Source organism: Meriones unguiculatus, chromosome 7 (assembly GCF_030254825.1).
Source record: "Meriones unguiculatus strain TT.TT164.6M chromosome 7, Bangor_MerUng_6.1, whole genome shotgun sequence".
NCBI classification, from domain to species: Eukaryota; Metazoa; Chordata; class Mammalia; order Rodentia; family Muridae; genus Meriones; species Meriones unguiculatus.
In genome coordinates this window covers 17,352,154-17,367,877 of record NC_083355.1, presented here as the reverse complement: position 1 = coordinate 17,367,877, position 15,724 = coordinate 17,352,154, and the positions used below count along the sequence as shown (strand labels likewise).

At 39.4% G+C, this 15,724-nt stretch overlaps 1 protein-coding gene across 10 annotated transcripts in view; it reads right to left on the bottom strand.

Moving 5' to 3' along the window:
• The window catches only part of Kansl1 (KAT8 regulatory NSL complex subunit 1), a 126,144-nt gene that overhangs the window by 21,232 nt on the left and 89,188 nt on the right, over positions 1 to 15,724 (bottom strand). For 8 of the 10 annotated variants that reach the window (XM_021631872.2, XM_060386566.1, XM_021631877.2 and 5 more), the window contains 3 exons: positions 14,133 to 14,231; positions 2,471 to 2,586; positions 1,642 to 1,837 (listed from right to left, as the gene is read on the bottom strand). In XM_021631872.2, coding sequence (XP_021487547.1) covers positions 1,642 to 1,837; positions 2,471 to 2,586; positions 14,133 to 14,231 — 411 coding nt within the window. The remainder of the gene's footprint in view (positions 1 to 1,641; positions 1,838 to 2,470; positions 2,587 to 14,132; positions 14,232 to 15,724) is intronic. The other 2 variants (XM_060386568.1, XM_060386569.1) reach the window with 1 other exon arrangement.

The following is a 15,724-nucleotide window of genomic DNA, read 5'->3' as shown; positions in this document are numbered from 1 at the left end:
GTCCTAGTAACTTAATAAAATAAACTCCACTATCCAAAGAATAAACACTCAAAAAGTTCATTACAATTTTGAAGTCAGCTCCTTTTCTGTGAGAACATTTGTTTAGTAATATAAATTTGGAAACTGTATTGGAAGCTGGGCAAGGAGGCATATGATTTCATTTTTAGACCAAAGGAGGTAAAGGTAAAAAGGCCTAAGAGTTGAAGACCAGCTAGGGCTAACAGAGACTCTGTCTCAGAAGAACAAAGAAGCGAAGAGCAAAGGAAGAAGGGAGGGATGGAGAAGAGAACAAAGAAAATAAATTGAAAAGGAGATTCTTTTTATAAAGGAAGTCTTTGTGGTTGGACAGATGGTTCAGCAGTTAAGAGTATGTTCAGTTCCTTCTTGAATTGGTGGTGAACATAGTGGTTTACAACCATCTATAGCTTAAGCCTCAGGGTATCCAATATCCTTTCCTGATTATCAGAGGGTACCAGGCAACACACATGGCACACATATAAATATTCAGGCAAAACAAACACAAATTCCTTTATTTTTTCTTACTTTAGTTAATACTGTTTTTATATAAAAACAAGAGTCTACTAAAAACACACAAGAATCATACATAATATTACATCTTTAAATGGAATTTAATTCCATTCAATTCCAGTGATTTAGAAGGTCCCACTTCATATAATTTTATGTATGTTTTTCTTTTTTTCCTTAATATTATTACTGATTATTTTGGAATTTCACATCATGAACTCTGAGCACACTCTCTATCCTCCCATTCCTCCCAGGTGATCCTCTCAACACAACAACAAAAACAAACAAATAAACAAAGAAAAAACCCCTCAAGCCCATTTTGTGTTGCCTTATATACCCACTGCAGCATGGTCAAACTCCTGGTGGCCAGGCCCATAAAGAAAGCTAAGTCCACCAGGCAACACACACGGCACACATACAGTCAGGCAAAACAAGCACAGCAAAACAAATTTCTTTTAAACAATAAAGTTAAACCTTCAACACTGCCACTTTTGGCAGGGTGTGGTGATGTACACCTGTAATCCTCAGAACTAAGGCAGAGGACCAGGAGGTCCGGCCAGCTTGGCTTACACATTGAGACCTTGTATCAAAACAAAGAGTTTCAGGTGGCTCATTCCTGAACCCGGAGTTACATAGGCAGTAAGGCAGGAGTCTATCAGCCTGGTCTACAAAGAGATCTTCTTGATGCCTGGCTACTAACAATGCCAATTTCGGTGAGAACAGTGCAGATTGGACATGTATCTCCCTTTAAAGTATTCATGGCAGCACCTAAAAACTTTCAGAGTCTCTACCATTTTGTTTCAAAACAAGACAGCAGTTTTCATATCTGGCTGTAGTGGTCTAAGACCTTCCTATGAAAAAAAGTACAAAGGATAAATGTGAAACTGTCACATCAAACATGGCATGCTAACTCAAACCTTAAAGGGATGGAGAGAGGGAGAGAGAGAATTATAGTCCTAACTCCAAAGCAACTAAATGAAGCTCTAGGGAGCAGGTTTAGGAACTTAGTATGTTCCGAAGGCTCCTAGGAAAACTTGGGGGTGAGCCAATTTTAGAAAGCACTGGGTAAAGTACTGGGAGTGAAGCTAGGAACAGACTGATTCTCTCAGTACTCACCTTCTTAGAAAGAGGAACAATGCTGCTGGGCCTAACAAGCCTCCGTTTCTTACAGCTCAGTACAGGCCTTGTTCGGGCTGCCACACAGGTGCCATCAGACGAGGAAGAAACTAAATTCAGCCGTTGCTTTTTATGTAATTGCTCCTCAGCATCAGAGCTGTCACCTGGAACATGGTCTGACAAGACAGGCTGAAGACTACAAAAGGGAAGGAAGACACTCACTTTCAGAACACAGAGGAAGCAAAGCCTGTAACTTGGGCTCCATCTCCTGTCTTTCCAATGTTCATAGACACAAACACACCCGCCTTCTACAGATGCACGTCAACTCTGGATGACAGTGCACTCCAATGTAAGTGTGTGTACTCTGGCTATGCCTGTCATGAGGCTGTCAGTGCACAATACTTATTATGTCTGAAAGGTGCAAAGGTAAATAAGCAAACTCAAGTTTTGTTAGTTTTTTGTTCTTCTTCCATAAAACAAACATGATTAGCAAAAGCTATAGAAAATAATGATTGGTAAGAAAACAATTTTGGAAATATTAACCAACAGTCTTTTTTTTTTTTTTTTAAACCAACAGTCTTAAAAACAGTTTTGTGAGTAATGAAATTCCAAGGATAATATATATTTTATTCACATGCATAGGGAACTTAGGAACGTTTACATAATTTAATTGAACTTTTAGACAATACACTTGGCATAACATAAGACACACAAACTATGAATGAGTGGTAGGGTTTATCTAGTCAATCTTGGCTGGGAATAACCAGGGGCTCCAAATTCAACTTTTACAAGGGTATTAAGTGTGAGAAGTAGAAGAGATAAAAATTACCTGTTAACAACTCCATTGACAGGTCTCAGTGCTCCACATGATTTGGTAGACAATGAGTCTGCAACATGACCTAGAGGAATACCATGGTTTTCTGATGGCTGGGTAACAGGCTCAACCTGTGGAAAGCAAAGAGAAGATACACAGTAACACTCACACCAGCAGCACTTCACTGAAATTTCTGACTAAACTTGAAAACCGAACAAAGATATGAAGTGAGATAAAATAATTAAGAGAATTGGCTCTGCAGGAAAGAGGAACCCAAATATTTACCAGATTACAAGTAGTACATACGTAGTGACCAGGGCAAGACCTCAACATAATTCTATGGAACAAAAGTTTAGCAAAGCAATTAATATAACTTCCAAAAAGGGTAAGTAACAAAGTATAAATTTCCTTTTTTCAGTATCATTAACTTCAGCTGCTGTACCATAAAAATTTGCTTTTTCAAAAGCTGTTATATAATTTCATTTTAGGGTGCTGGGTTATCAAACCCCGTACCCTAGCATGCTTTGCAAGTGCTGTAGCACAGATCTAGGATCCTCAGTTGTATATTTTAAAATAGCTCCACATGGATACACAGTCACACAAAATGCATGGATGTATTTTCTGTTTTGCATTGTTTGAGACAGACCTTGTCTGTGTAGTCCTGGCTGTCCTGGAACTTGCTCTGTAGACAAGTCTGGCCTGCCTCTGCCTCCTGAGTGCTGCAAACACCACTACTACCCAGCTTGCATATACTATTTTTTTTTTGACAGGAAACAAAATTTAAATCTCAAATGATGGCCACGGAGATGAGTTAGTTATTAAGTGCTTGACACAGACACAGACGCACGCTAACCTGAGTTTACATCCCTGAACAAAAAATTAGGTCAAGCAGTACACACATAAAGTTGATGCAGAGGTTGAAGAGATACCTCAGTGGTATCTCAGTGGCACATGCTTGTGATCCCAGCACTCAGGATGCAGAGGGGCAGAGGCAGGTGGATCTCTGTGAGTTTGAGGCGAGCCTGGCCTACAAAGCAAGGTCAGGACAGCCAAGACTACACAGAAAAACACTTGTCTTAAAAAACCAAAACTAGTTGTCTGAGAAAGCGCCAGATTGATTTCCAGAGTGGTTGTACAAGTTTACATTCCCACCAGCAATGGAGGAGGGTTCCCCTTTCTCCACAGCCTCTCCAGCATGTGTTGTCACTTGAGTTTTTCATTTTGGCCATTCTGATGGGTGTAAGGTGAAATCTCAGGGTGGTTTTGATTTGCATTTCCCTAATGGCTAATGAGGTTGAGCATTTCTTCAAATGCTTCTCTGCCATTCGATATTCCTCTACAGAGAGTTCTCTGTTTAGCTCTGTTCCCCACTTTTGAAGTGGATTACTTGGTTTGCTGCTTTTCAGCTTCTTTAGTTCTATATATATACTGGATATGAGTCCTCTGTCAGATAAAGGGTTGGTGAAGATTCTTTCCCAATCTGTAAGCAGTTGTTTTGTTTTGATGACAGTGTCCTTTGCTTTACAAAGCTTTTCCAGTTTCATGAGGTCCCTAGAAATAGCGCTTCCTCAAGATCCAGCCATACCACTCCTAGGCATATATCCAAAAGAGGCTCAAGTACACAAAAAGGACATTTGCTCAACCACATTTGTAGCAGGTTTATTTGTAATAGCCAGAAGCTGTAAACAGCCCAGATGCCCCTCAACTGAAAAATAGATGCAGAAATTGTGGTACATCTATACAATGGAGTATTACTCAGCAATGAAAAATAAGGAAATCATGAAATTTGCAGGTAAATGGTGGGACCTGGAAAGGATCATCCTGAGTGAGTTGTCCCAGAAGCAGGAAGACACACATGGTATATACTCACTCATATAAACATACAATATAGGATAAACCCACTAAAATCGGTACATCTAAACAAACTAAGCAAAAGAGAGGACCCTAACTAAAATGCTCAATCCCCATCCTGAAAGGCAAAGAGGATGGACATCAGAAGAAGAAAACAGGAAACAACCTAGGAACCTGCTACAGAGGGCCTCTGAAAGCCAGAAGAAGAAAACAGGAAACAACCTAGGAACCTGCCACAGAGGGCCTCTGAAAGCCTCTGCCCTGCAGACTATCAAAAAGCAGATGCTGAGCCTGATGGCCAACTGTCGGGCAGAGTGAATGGAATTTTATGTAAGAAGTAGGAAATAGTAAGAGCTGGAGAGGACAGAACTCCACAATGAGAGCAACAGAACAAGAAAATTTGAACACAGGGAACTTCCCAGAGGCTCATACTCCAACCAAGGACTATTCATGGAGATAACCTAGAACCCCTGCACAGATATAGCCCATGGCAGTTCAGTGTCCAAGTGGGTTACATAGTAATGGGAAGAGGGACTGCCTCTGACATAATCTGATTGGCCTGCTCTTTGATCACCTCCCTGAGGGGGGAGCAGCCTTACCAGGCCACAGAAGACGACAATGCAGTCTGATGAGAACTGATTGTCTAAGATCAGAAAGAAGGAGAGGAAGACCTCCCCTATCAGTGGACTTGGGGAGGGGCATGCATGCAGAAAAGAGAGGAAGGGTGGGGTCGGGAGGGGAGGAAGGAGGGGCTTATGGGGGGGATACAAAAATGAATAAAGTGTAATTAAAAAAATAAAATAAATAAAAAAAAAAACAACAAAAAAACCCAAAACTAACAACAACACGGAGATTGGGGTGAGGAGTGGGTTTGAATGTCAATCTTACATCATTGAGGTATAGGCAATAAAGACAAAAATGCAGCTAATTATTGATTCTAAATTTGCAGAAATACCAAAGAAAAAGGCAGTGCTTGTAGTTTCTGATTCTTTACACTCAAAATTAGCTTTGGGGTATTCTGAATTTATTGTTATTGCTAAAGATCAATGGTCCAAGGCATCAGTTTCCACTCTACCCCCACTTCCAGTGCTAAGGATTACAATATTCTAAGCCAGCGGTTCTCATCCTTCAGGCTGATTCCTTTGGGGGTCCAATGACCCTTTCACAGGGGTCCCCCTAAGACCATCAGAAGACACAGATTTTTCATATTATGATTCACAACAGTAACAAAGTTAGTTATGAAGTAGCAAAAAAAATAATTTTATGGTTGGGGGTCACCACAACACGAGGAAGTTAAAAGCACACTGGTTGTTCTTACAGAGGACCAGAGTCCCCACATGGTGGCTAATAAGCTTTAACTATGGTTATAAGAAATGCGATGCATTCTTCTGGTCTCTGTGGGTACCAGGTACACATAATGCGTGGCAAGCAGATATAAATACAAGCAAAACATCCACAAACATAAAATTTTTAAAAAGCATTTTGGAAAAAAAAAAAAAAAGTAAATTTAAGGGATGGCTCTAGGCATAACTTCCAAGCATTGAAAATGGAGAGGGGGGAAGGACAGAGGGAGAGGGATAGAAAGGCCACACAAGCAAACTCAAAATTATGGAGAATTAACAATATAATAGATAAGAACTATTTTAAATTTTTTCTTTACAGTTGGGTAATATAGGCTTACATGATGATATAAGCCTGTAATCCCAGCCACCTGGGAAGCAGAGGCAGAAATATCAAGAGTTCACGCCATACTGAACTACACAGCCAAACCAGGACACAATAAAAAACACCAGATTAAATCCAAATAGCCTCTGAAATGCTTTTAGATTTATTAGTTGCAAGGAATCTGAAAAAGCACAAACAAATATTACAGCAAGAAAAAGGAATGGAATCTGTTAGTGCAAGCCTGTGCAGCATATGGAAGGGGCGAGAAAATCAAGAAGTAGTCAAGGGCAATCTCAGTTACATGAAACCCTATCTCTACCACACCACCCAACACTACTCAGCCTCCCACCCCCCCAACCCCCGCAAAACACACACACACACACACACACACACACACACACACACACACACACACAGAAAACCCAACCCAACAGGGGTGGAGGGACTGTGAAAAATAAACATTTTCAGGAAAATTAATCTGTCACCTGCAAAAGTTTGGAATATTTATTTATACAATATGATCATAGATTATTTAAATGAGAAAAATTTAGGTTTAGGTTAATATTAACTAGAAGATGGATACTGTTTGGTTCAGAATTGGTTCCAATCCACTTGCAAATGCTGTGACTGTCAACCATTTGCTGTTATGTACAAATAGTACATATTCACTTAAAATATAACCTGCACTATCAGGCCTTGTAGATCTGTGATCCAATTATTTGTGAGGCAGAGGTAGGAGGATTTCAAGCTAAAGGTTAGACTACATAAAAGGTGGAGCCCAGCTTGAGTTATGTAGTGAGAATCTGGTCTTGGAAACAAAATAAAATAATCTATTTGTAAAATGTTTCAGCATTAAAATTCTGAAAACAGCTTGATGTTTGTGTCTAAATGTTTTATAAGTTACCGATATTGACTCTCCGTTAAATTCAGGTTTCTTTAGAAGAAAGAAGGAGAGGTTCATTTTTTTCTGTTTTTTTTTTTTTTTTTTTTTTTTTTTGACTCAGGGTCTCTCTCTCTATATTTCTGGCTGGATTGGAATTTGCTATGTGGACCACCAGATTGGCCTCAAACTCACAAAGAAAACCTACCTCTGTGTTTTCTGAGTGCTGGTGTTAAAGGTGTTTGTTGTCATGCCCAGCCCAGAGTATGAAACTATTAACTGCAAAAACAGTTGCCAGTTTTGTTTTTCATTTTTAAAAAAATTTTTAATTATAGTTTATTTACTTTGTATCCCCCTGTAGCTCCCTCCTTCCCCCTTCTCCACCTCTGCCCCTCCCCCAAGTTCACTGATAGGGGAGGAATTCCTCTCCTTCCTTCTGATACTAGTCTATCAGGTTTCATCAGGAGTGGCTGAACTGTCTTCCTCTGTGGCCTGGTAAGGCTGCTCCCTACTCAGGGGGAGGTTATCAAAGAGGCGGCCAATGAGTTCATGTCAGGAGACAGGCCCTGTTCCCATTACTATAGAACCTAATTGGTCAGTGAGCTGCCATGGGCTACATCTGAGCAGGGGTTCTAGGTTATTTCCATGAATGGTCCTTGGCTGGAATATCAGTCTCAGAAAAGACACCTGTGTCATATTTTTTGGTTCTGTTGCTGTCCTTGTGGAGCTCCTGTCCTCTCTTACTATCTCCCCCCTTGTTTCCTAAGATTCCCTGCACTCTGCCCAAAGTTCGGCTATAAGTCTCAGCATCTGCTTTAACACCCTGCAGGGTAGAGTCTTTCACAGGCCCTCTGTGGTAGGCACCTGTTCTGTTCCCTGTTTTCTCCCTCTTCTGATGTCCATGTTACCACTCTTAACAAAACCTTATTACAAAACAAATTTACAAAAATTCATTACAGAAAGAACTTTCTCTATAGAAAAGTAAAACCACAGGCAATCTTATCACTCACAGCAAACGATTACTCAGCAGTTTTAATTTTCATGTCTACAGATAGATATACGTATTTAAAAGTGTTGCTATAAAATAATTAACACAGTAACAAAATTCAGATTTGCTATTCTTCCCTGTCCCAGGGTTTCTTTGTGTAGCCTTGGCTGCCCTAGGCTTGCTTTGTAGATCAGGCTGCCGTCCAACTCACAGAGATCCACCTGCCTCTGCCTCTGCTGAGATTAAAGGTGTGAGCCACCTTGCCTGGCTCAGATTTGCTGTTCTTTAATGTGGATACTTATTTTCACAAAGGAAGCTACATTTTATTTTTTCAAACTTCTTTTAATGGTTTTAACTGTATGTACATTGGTGCTTTTCCTTACAAGTGTGAGGGTGACAGATGCCCCAGAACAGGCGTTACAGAAGGTTGTGAGCTGCCACATGGGCTGGGAATTGAACCCTGGGTCTTCTGGAAGAGCAGCCAATTGCACAATGTTCTTAATCACTGAGCCATCTCTCTAGTCCTAGAAGCTATTTTTTTTCCCCCTGAGGAAATTGAGTCTCTTAGAAATCAATGCTGAAGTGTATAGGAAAATATTATTTAGCACAGAAGTGATACCAGGAGTGAAGAACACAGAGGTCAAGACCATAAAAAAAAAAAAAAAAAAAAAAAAAAAAGCTGTGTCAGAATTTAGTTTAGGAGGGGGCTCTGGAAACTTAAGATGGGTCTATTGTATTAAGAGAATTTAAGAAAAATCCTTTATTAATCTGAGTTTAAAAGGCAAGGTATTTGAATAAATAGAGTCACTCATCCCCAAAAGTAAATACATAAAAACAACTACTAAACCCAACCACTATGTTCTATTTAGAAAAAGAACACAACTCACAATTATGTGTGAAGTCACACAGTTCTTAAACACATTCCTAATGCCTTAAGACAAAAAGAACATACTTCTATTCTGTAGTCTAAAAGCTGCAAAAATGTTAACAAATATTTCATAAACAATCTTGATACACTTTAGGCTTCATCACTACTATTGCAGTGGTCTATATCATTTGTGTTTTCAGAAAACAAAAACACAATTCAAATGTCTTAAATACCTGCAATAAGAAAGTATAGAAAAAAGCTGGGTATGATCCATGAGACAGGCAGAAGCAGGTAGATCTCTGAGTTTGCGACCAGTCTGGACTCTACAGCTAGTTTCAGACTAACTAGGGCTATATACACTGAGGCCTTGTCTTAAAAATAGAAACTATAAAAAGAGGCAAATGTTCAGATTTCCTTACCCAGAGTGTAGACATTTTTACAGAAGCTTCCATGAGCTTTTGTAAGTATACAGATGCACTCTAAGGATTTATATAGCTCCCATTAGTGTGAAGCATAGAGAAGTTAAGGTGGCAGACAGAATGAATTTACAATCCTTATCAGTCTAGAGCAGGGCAACAAAGGACTGCTTTTGGGCAGCTGTGAGAATTAGTGGTAATGAGGGTACTGTGGTTTTTCCTTCTGTTATTGGACGAGTCAGGTATAAGGAGTAAAATTAACACAGCAACAGAAAAATCAGGCATTGGACTTGATAATTTGCTCTCTTGATCAAACCAAAGAAGTGTAACAAAAAGCCCTGAAGAAAAATTATGTAAGTAGAGGTTTTATATAGTGAAAGGATTGCTTAGAGTAAGATTGGTATGGCCAAATAGTATGAAAACAAAACCAACCACTCAATCAGTGCCATACCACATCTTGAAATATCATTTTCTTTATACACATCATTTTTGTTTAGCTAACACATGTAATAGTTTAGGTTAGTTATTCCCTGACAAACATCCAAATTACAAGGCAAACTAGGTGACAGGAATTTAGTTTGTATTCTTGCCTGGTCTAGTCATTTATTTTAAGCCAAGAATACTCAGGCTGGCCTTGAATTCAAGAGACCCACCTGCCCCTGACTCCTGAGTGCTAGGATTAAAGATGTGAGCAACCACTGAAACTGCCTTTATCAAGCTGAGTCATCTGATACTGAAGATAGTTTTAAGTGAAATCAGCAAATACATCAGCTATACATACAGAGCACCAGTCACTTTAGCCAGGAAATTATTGGAATGGAAGTCGAAGACTGGGCAAACTCTGCTGTCACTGAGTTACTTATTTGGTATTAGTTTAAGCATATTTTAAAGTGAGATCACACACCTTACCGCACTTTCCTCTTTTATGGCCTCAAAATCTCTATATGGCTGGGGATGACCTTGAGCTTCTGATACTTCACAGTATAGTTAGTAACAGCAGGTACACAGCACCATGACTCGTTTATATGGTGTTAGAAATTGAGCAGAGAGTAGCTTCAGTGAGAAAAAAAAAACCCTTGACAAGCAAGCATGAAGACCTTAGTTTGGATCCCCAGTGCTTATACAAATCATGGGCTAGAGTGGCAGCCCTCCTATAATCCCAGAGCCAGAGGAGCAGAAACAAGGGAGCCCCCCTTGGAGCAAGCTGTCTAGTTAAGACTAGTTGAACTGGCAAACTCTGGGTCACCAGGTAGCAATCTTGCACTTCTATATGCACACACAGACTCTCTTACACTCATACTAAATAAACAAATAACTGAATGAAAAGAAAGATATGTGACCACCCACGTAACATTCTCTCTATTCTGGCCTCTTTTTGTTTTATTTTAAATATTTGGAAATAATCTCATGTATTGCAGCTAGGCTCAAACTGACCGTATAGTCAAGGCTGACCTCGAACTCCTGATCTTCTGCTCACACCTGGCATGTGATATTGTTACAGGTGTGTACAGCTTTATCTGCCTTTCTTCTTTCCTCTTTTGGTTTTACCGGGCAGGATTTCTCTATTTAGCCGTGGCCTGGCCTCAGACTCAGAGATCCACCTGCCTCTGCCTATTAAGTGCTGGAATTAAGGTCTGCACCACTATCTGCTTGGTTTCTCGATGGTACTTATTCAATTACTTGCTGTCAATAAACTGAAATGCAACTGACTTCAATACACTGATCTTTTATCTTGGGACTGTTATATAAAAGGTCTAATGGCTTCTTCATATCAATTTTGCTTTGTCTTTTCTAATTTGAATGACTTATTTTCTAGCTGTAACAAAATATGGTATCTTTGCAATATTCCTTGTTCTACACAGGCAAAAATGCAGTTTTACCAAATAATACTGGCACGGCACAACACACACACACACACACACACACACACACACACACACACATTTTCTAAGGATGTTTGCTTCTAACTAATTTTAAATTTCATTTATTTGTGTTTGAGCAAGTGCATACCAATGGTACAAATGTGGAGGCCATAGACAACCTGTGGGAGTTTTTTTCCCTTCAACCATGTGAATCCAAGGATTGAGTTTAGGCCATGGGGTTTGATCTCAAACATTCTCACTGGCTGAGCTACCATTCAAGGCTTCGCTAGTTTTTGAAACAGGATACCATATAGCTACAGTTGGCCTCTAACTCTAATGATGCACCAATAGAAACCTTTTTGTAGTCTAAGACATATCCTATTATAATCATTGATTTGACTTGCTACTATGTTACTCAGAATTTTGTGCTTCTATGTCAGAAAGAACAATATGGACAGAAATTTTCTTTACCTACTTTTTTTTTTTCATCAGATTTTGGGTACTCTGGACCTATCAAAATGGTTTGAAAAGGTTTGCAAATACAAATATTTTTAAAAACAAAAATATGGCTATTCACTTATTATGCTACATAGAGAAACCCTGCCTCCAAAAACAAAACAAAACCTCCACCCCCCCTTAGCAAAAAAAGAGACTGTGATGTCCACTGATGGGGAGGGGTAAAAGAAAGGGAAGATCAAAGGAATTTGTTCAGTATTTGCTTAACATCGGTAATCCTTATCTCTTAAAGAATCTGAATATTACATCAATTTAGCCAAAGAAAGTATTAAGATGTTTATAAAACTGTATTATTTATAAAATCTGTAATGACAGTCCTTCATGCTGGCAATTTTTATTTTTCTCTTTTATACTGGTAATGAATTATTAACTTTACTATCTTTTCAAAAGACAAACTTTCACATTTGATTTCTATTATCTATCTTGTTTTAAACCCCCCCCCCCCACACACACCCTTTTCTTTTAATTTTAAGATTACTCATTTTGGGACTGGAGAAATGGCTCAGGTTAAGAGTATTGGTTGCTTTTCCAAAAGTCCGGAGTTCAATTCCCAGCAACCACATGGCAGCTCACAACCATCTATAATGAGATCCGGCGCCCTCTTCCAGCCTCCAGGCATACATGTAAGCCGAATACTATATAAATAATAAATCAATCTTTTCAGATTATTCATTTTTATTTTATGTGTATAACTGTCTTGCTTGTATGTCTGTGCACCATGTGCATGCACTGCCTGCAGAGACTAGAAGGTTCAGATCCCCTTAGACTGGAGTCCAGATAGTTGTGAGCTGCCATATAGATGATGAGAATTGAACTTCAATCCTCTGGAGGAGCAGCCTGTGTTCCTAACCTCTAAACCATCTCTCCAGGCGCTAGATAGAACTACATATGAGGAATTATAAAATTAGGTTAACTTGTGAGTGTCTCTATTCCCTGGGATAGATAGAGTCCTAGACTACACAAAGAAGAAAACTAGCTGAGCACCAGCATTTATAGCTCCTGGCTTCTTGACAGCAAAAGTTTTGACTTCCCTGTCATGGCCTACTATCTCCTAGAACCATGAACAGTCTTTTCATCAGGTTATCTGACCACAGCAACAAAAAAAGTCAGTCTCAAAAACTTTGTAAGACCCATTCTCAAGACAAGCAAACAAGCAGAACCAAACCTAGTAGAACTAGGTAAAGACCTTTCCAGCATTCAAACTCTTACCAAACTCCTTAGTTTAACTTAAAACAGCAATTTAAACAAAGCTCCAGAATTTCATGTTCATCTCTTAGGAAGTATAGCCAAAAGAAAAAACATTAAGGAAGTCTGTAATTTCAAAGTCACTGAAACGCCTATCAAATAATGTTAAAATTTAAAAAGTGATAAAAATGAGTATTCTTAAAATCCAGAATAAGATTCACCATGGTGCCAAGAGAAAGGAAAAAGGATAAAGATTTGAGCTAGAAGCTAACAATATAGAAGATTATTAAGATAGCTTTATTCTCATTATGAACTAAGAATCATTCACAAAAGCAAGTCTGCGGTAGTAATCTCTAATTCAACATTTTTACCCCCTGTTCTTTTCATTCTGAGAATTTTTTTTAACAATGTTTTTGGATTAAGGGTACACACATTTGTCCCATCTCCTCCCAGATCCACTATTCCCCTCCCTACATATCCAACTGTGTTGTCCAAAAAAAAAAAAAGAAAAAAAAAAAAAAAAAAGAAGTAGAAGAAGAAAATCTGACCCATGCCTTTAATCCCAGCACTTTGGAAGGTAAGAAGCAGGAGAATCTCTGTGTGTTCAAGCTGATCTACATAGTGAGTTCCAGGACAGCCACAACTAAAGAGACCCTGTTTCAACATCTGCCTCCCCCAACTCCTGAAAAAAATTACAATTGTGCTGCCTATATACTCAAGTAACTCCCTCTTAGTAGCTATCAGTGGGTGGTAGCTTCTTGGCTAGGGGTTAGGACTTTTTGCCCAACTCTCCCTCTATGCTGGTATTTTGTCTGGCTAGAAAGTTTGTACAGGTCTGTGTACATTTCATAATAATTCTGAGTTTACACATGTAAATTGCCCTGGTGTGACAGGAAGGCTGGTTTCCTAGTTTTCACTCACCATCTCTGGCCCTTACAATCTTTTCACCCTTCTTTCCCATTGGAGAAAAGAAGGAATCATACAGATGCCCCATTTAGGACTGAGTACTCGTAATCCAACTTTTACTGTTTTTTTGCTGTTGCTTTGTTTCTGAGACAAGGTCCCATGTTTCCTAACCTTGGCTCAAACTTACTGGGTAACAGAAGATGACCTGATAGACATCCTTCCCAAGCGCTGGGCCTGCAGGTGAACACTACCACACCTGGCTTATGCAGTGATGGGGATTGACCGGAGCTTCGGCCATGACAGATAAGCCCTCTGCTAAGTTTTAACTTCAGCCTTTATCAAACATTTTACTGAAAAAGCTTTACACACATATACTCTCTCTCTCACTGACACCCCTCCCCCATGTTTAGTCCAGAAAAGTTACCCTACCAAAACTGTATGAGTATGCTACATCTTTGTGCATGTTTGAGCTGGCTGCAGTTTTTTCCATCTGTTAAGAGCTTCCTTATTTCTTTCCCCTTTTCTATCTTTTATACTTACCAATTTATCACTCCCGTGATCTGTCTTCACCTCAGAACTAAGTGAAAATAAGTCTGTTGTATGGTCTGGGAAAGGTGCCTCCCCAAGGACTATCAACCCCTGTAGGACAAAAAGTAGAAAAACAGTGTGAGTGGTATAAACTACACGTTCAGGAATTAACCTCAAACTGGATGGGGCAGGGAGTTGGTTAACCAGAGGCCTTTCCCCTTATCCAATGACTTAAAAATAGCCTGAAAAAGCAGTGGCCTTACTTTTTCTGAGATTTATTTCAGGGCTGCAGGTGTAGCTCAATGGCAGAGTACTGTGCAAGGCCCTAGATTCTAGTACCGTCAAAAGGCTTCAAAAATCTGGGGAGTAGAATAATTTCACACCGAAAGTTATTTCCTGGATTGGCTAGATGGTTCAGGAAATAAAAGCATCTGTTCTGCAAATCTGACAACCAGATTTCTACCTCTAGAATCCACACAAAGGTAGAAAAAGAGAACTCAGTCCACAAAGCTGCTATGACCTCTACAAGTTACACCCCACTAAAAAAATTAAAAGTTATAAAAAAAAAATTCCCTTAATGGTAACAGAATAATTTCAGTAAGGAGGAGAACTGGCTGCTGTCCCTGATCCATGGGAGGGAAAACTGTCTCCAGAGTTGTCCTTTCTGTGATGTGTGTACATGTGTGCACACCCATAAATAAATGTAAATTTAAAAAGAAGATTCAGACCCTCATGCCTTTTTCTTTCACTCTAGTTTACTTACATGGCTTATCTTAAACATCACTCCTTTTATTCTGATCTAGAACCTTATCAAATTAGTTTATTGTACCTGACACATTATCAACTACTCTTTATTAGATTAACATCAACAACACAAGGTTTTCGGTTATATCTGGGCTACTTTTGTAAATAACGGATTCATGAACTCACATCTGAGCACACACACACACAAAAAGAGTGAAAGCACAAATGGACAGTCTGTGCAACTGAAACCATGAATTTCTTATAACATGTCATGAAGGAACCTATTTCTTGAAAACTAATACCTCAGATTGAATCTGTGCCTAACAGACTTTATATTCATCATATAAAGACGTTATGAGATTAAACAAGATTTAAGTTCTTCAGTTAGCTGGTGGCATATGCCTATGATTCTATTTCTGGGAGGCCAGAGTCAAGATTATCTTGAGTCAAGAAGTTTGAGGCCAAATTAGATAGTTAAGACTTAGCTTCAAAACCAAACAGCAGTAGTTTTATCTGGCGCGTCGTGTCTGAGGGATGTGTGCATGCACACATCTATGTGAATGTGTGAGCTCTAAAGTTGACAGTAAGTTGTCTTTCCCAACCCCACTGCACCTGATGGAGGCAGAGTCTCTCACTGAACCTGGAGCTTGTCCTTTCTGGTCAGTCTAACTCACATGTCTCTCCTGGTGGTCATATGTCTGTCTCCCCCTTTCTCCACTACCTCTCCCTCTTGACAAGATCTCACTATGAAGTCTAGGCTGGCTTGAACTCATAGCAGTCTTTCTGCCTCAGCTTCCTGAGTTCTGGGGAGAGGTATGTGCCACAACATTTACCACCAAAGATTCTGAATGTATTGGTAG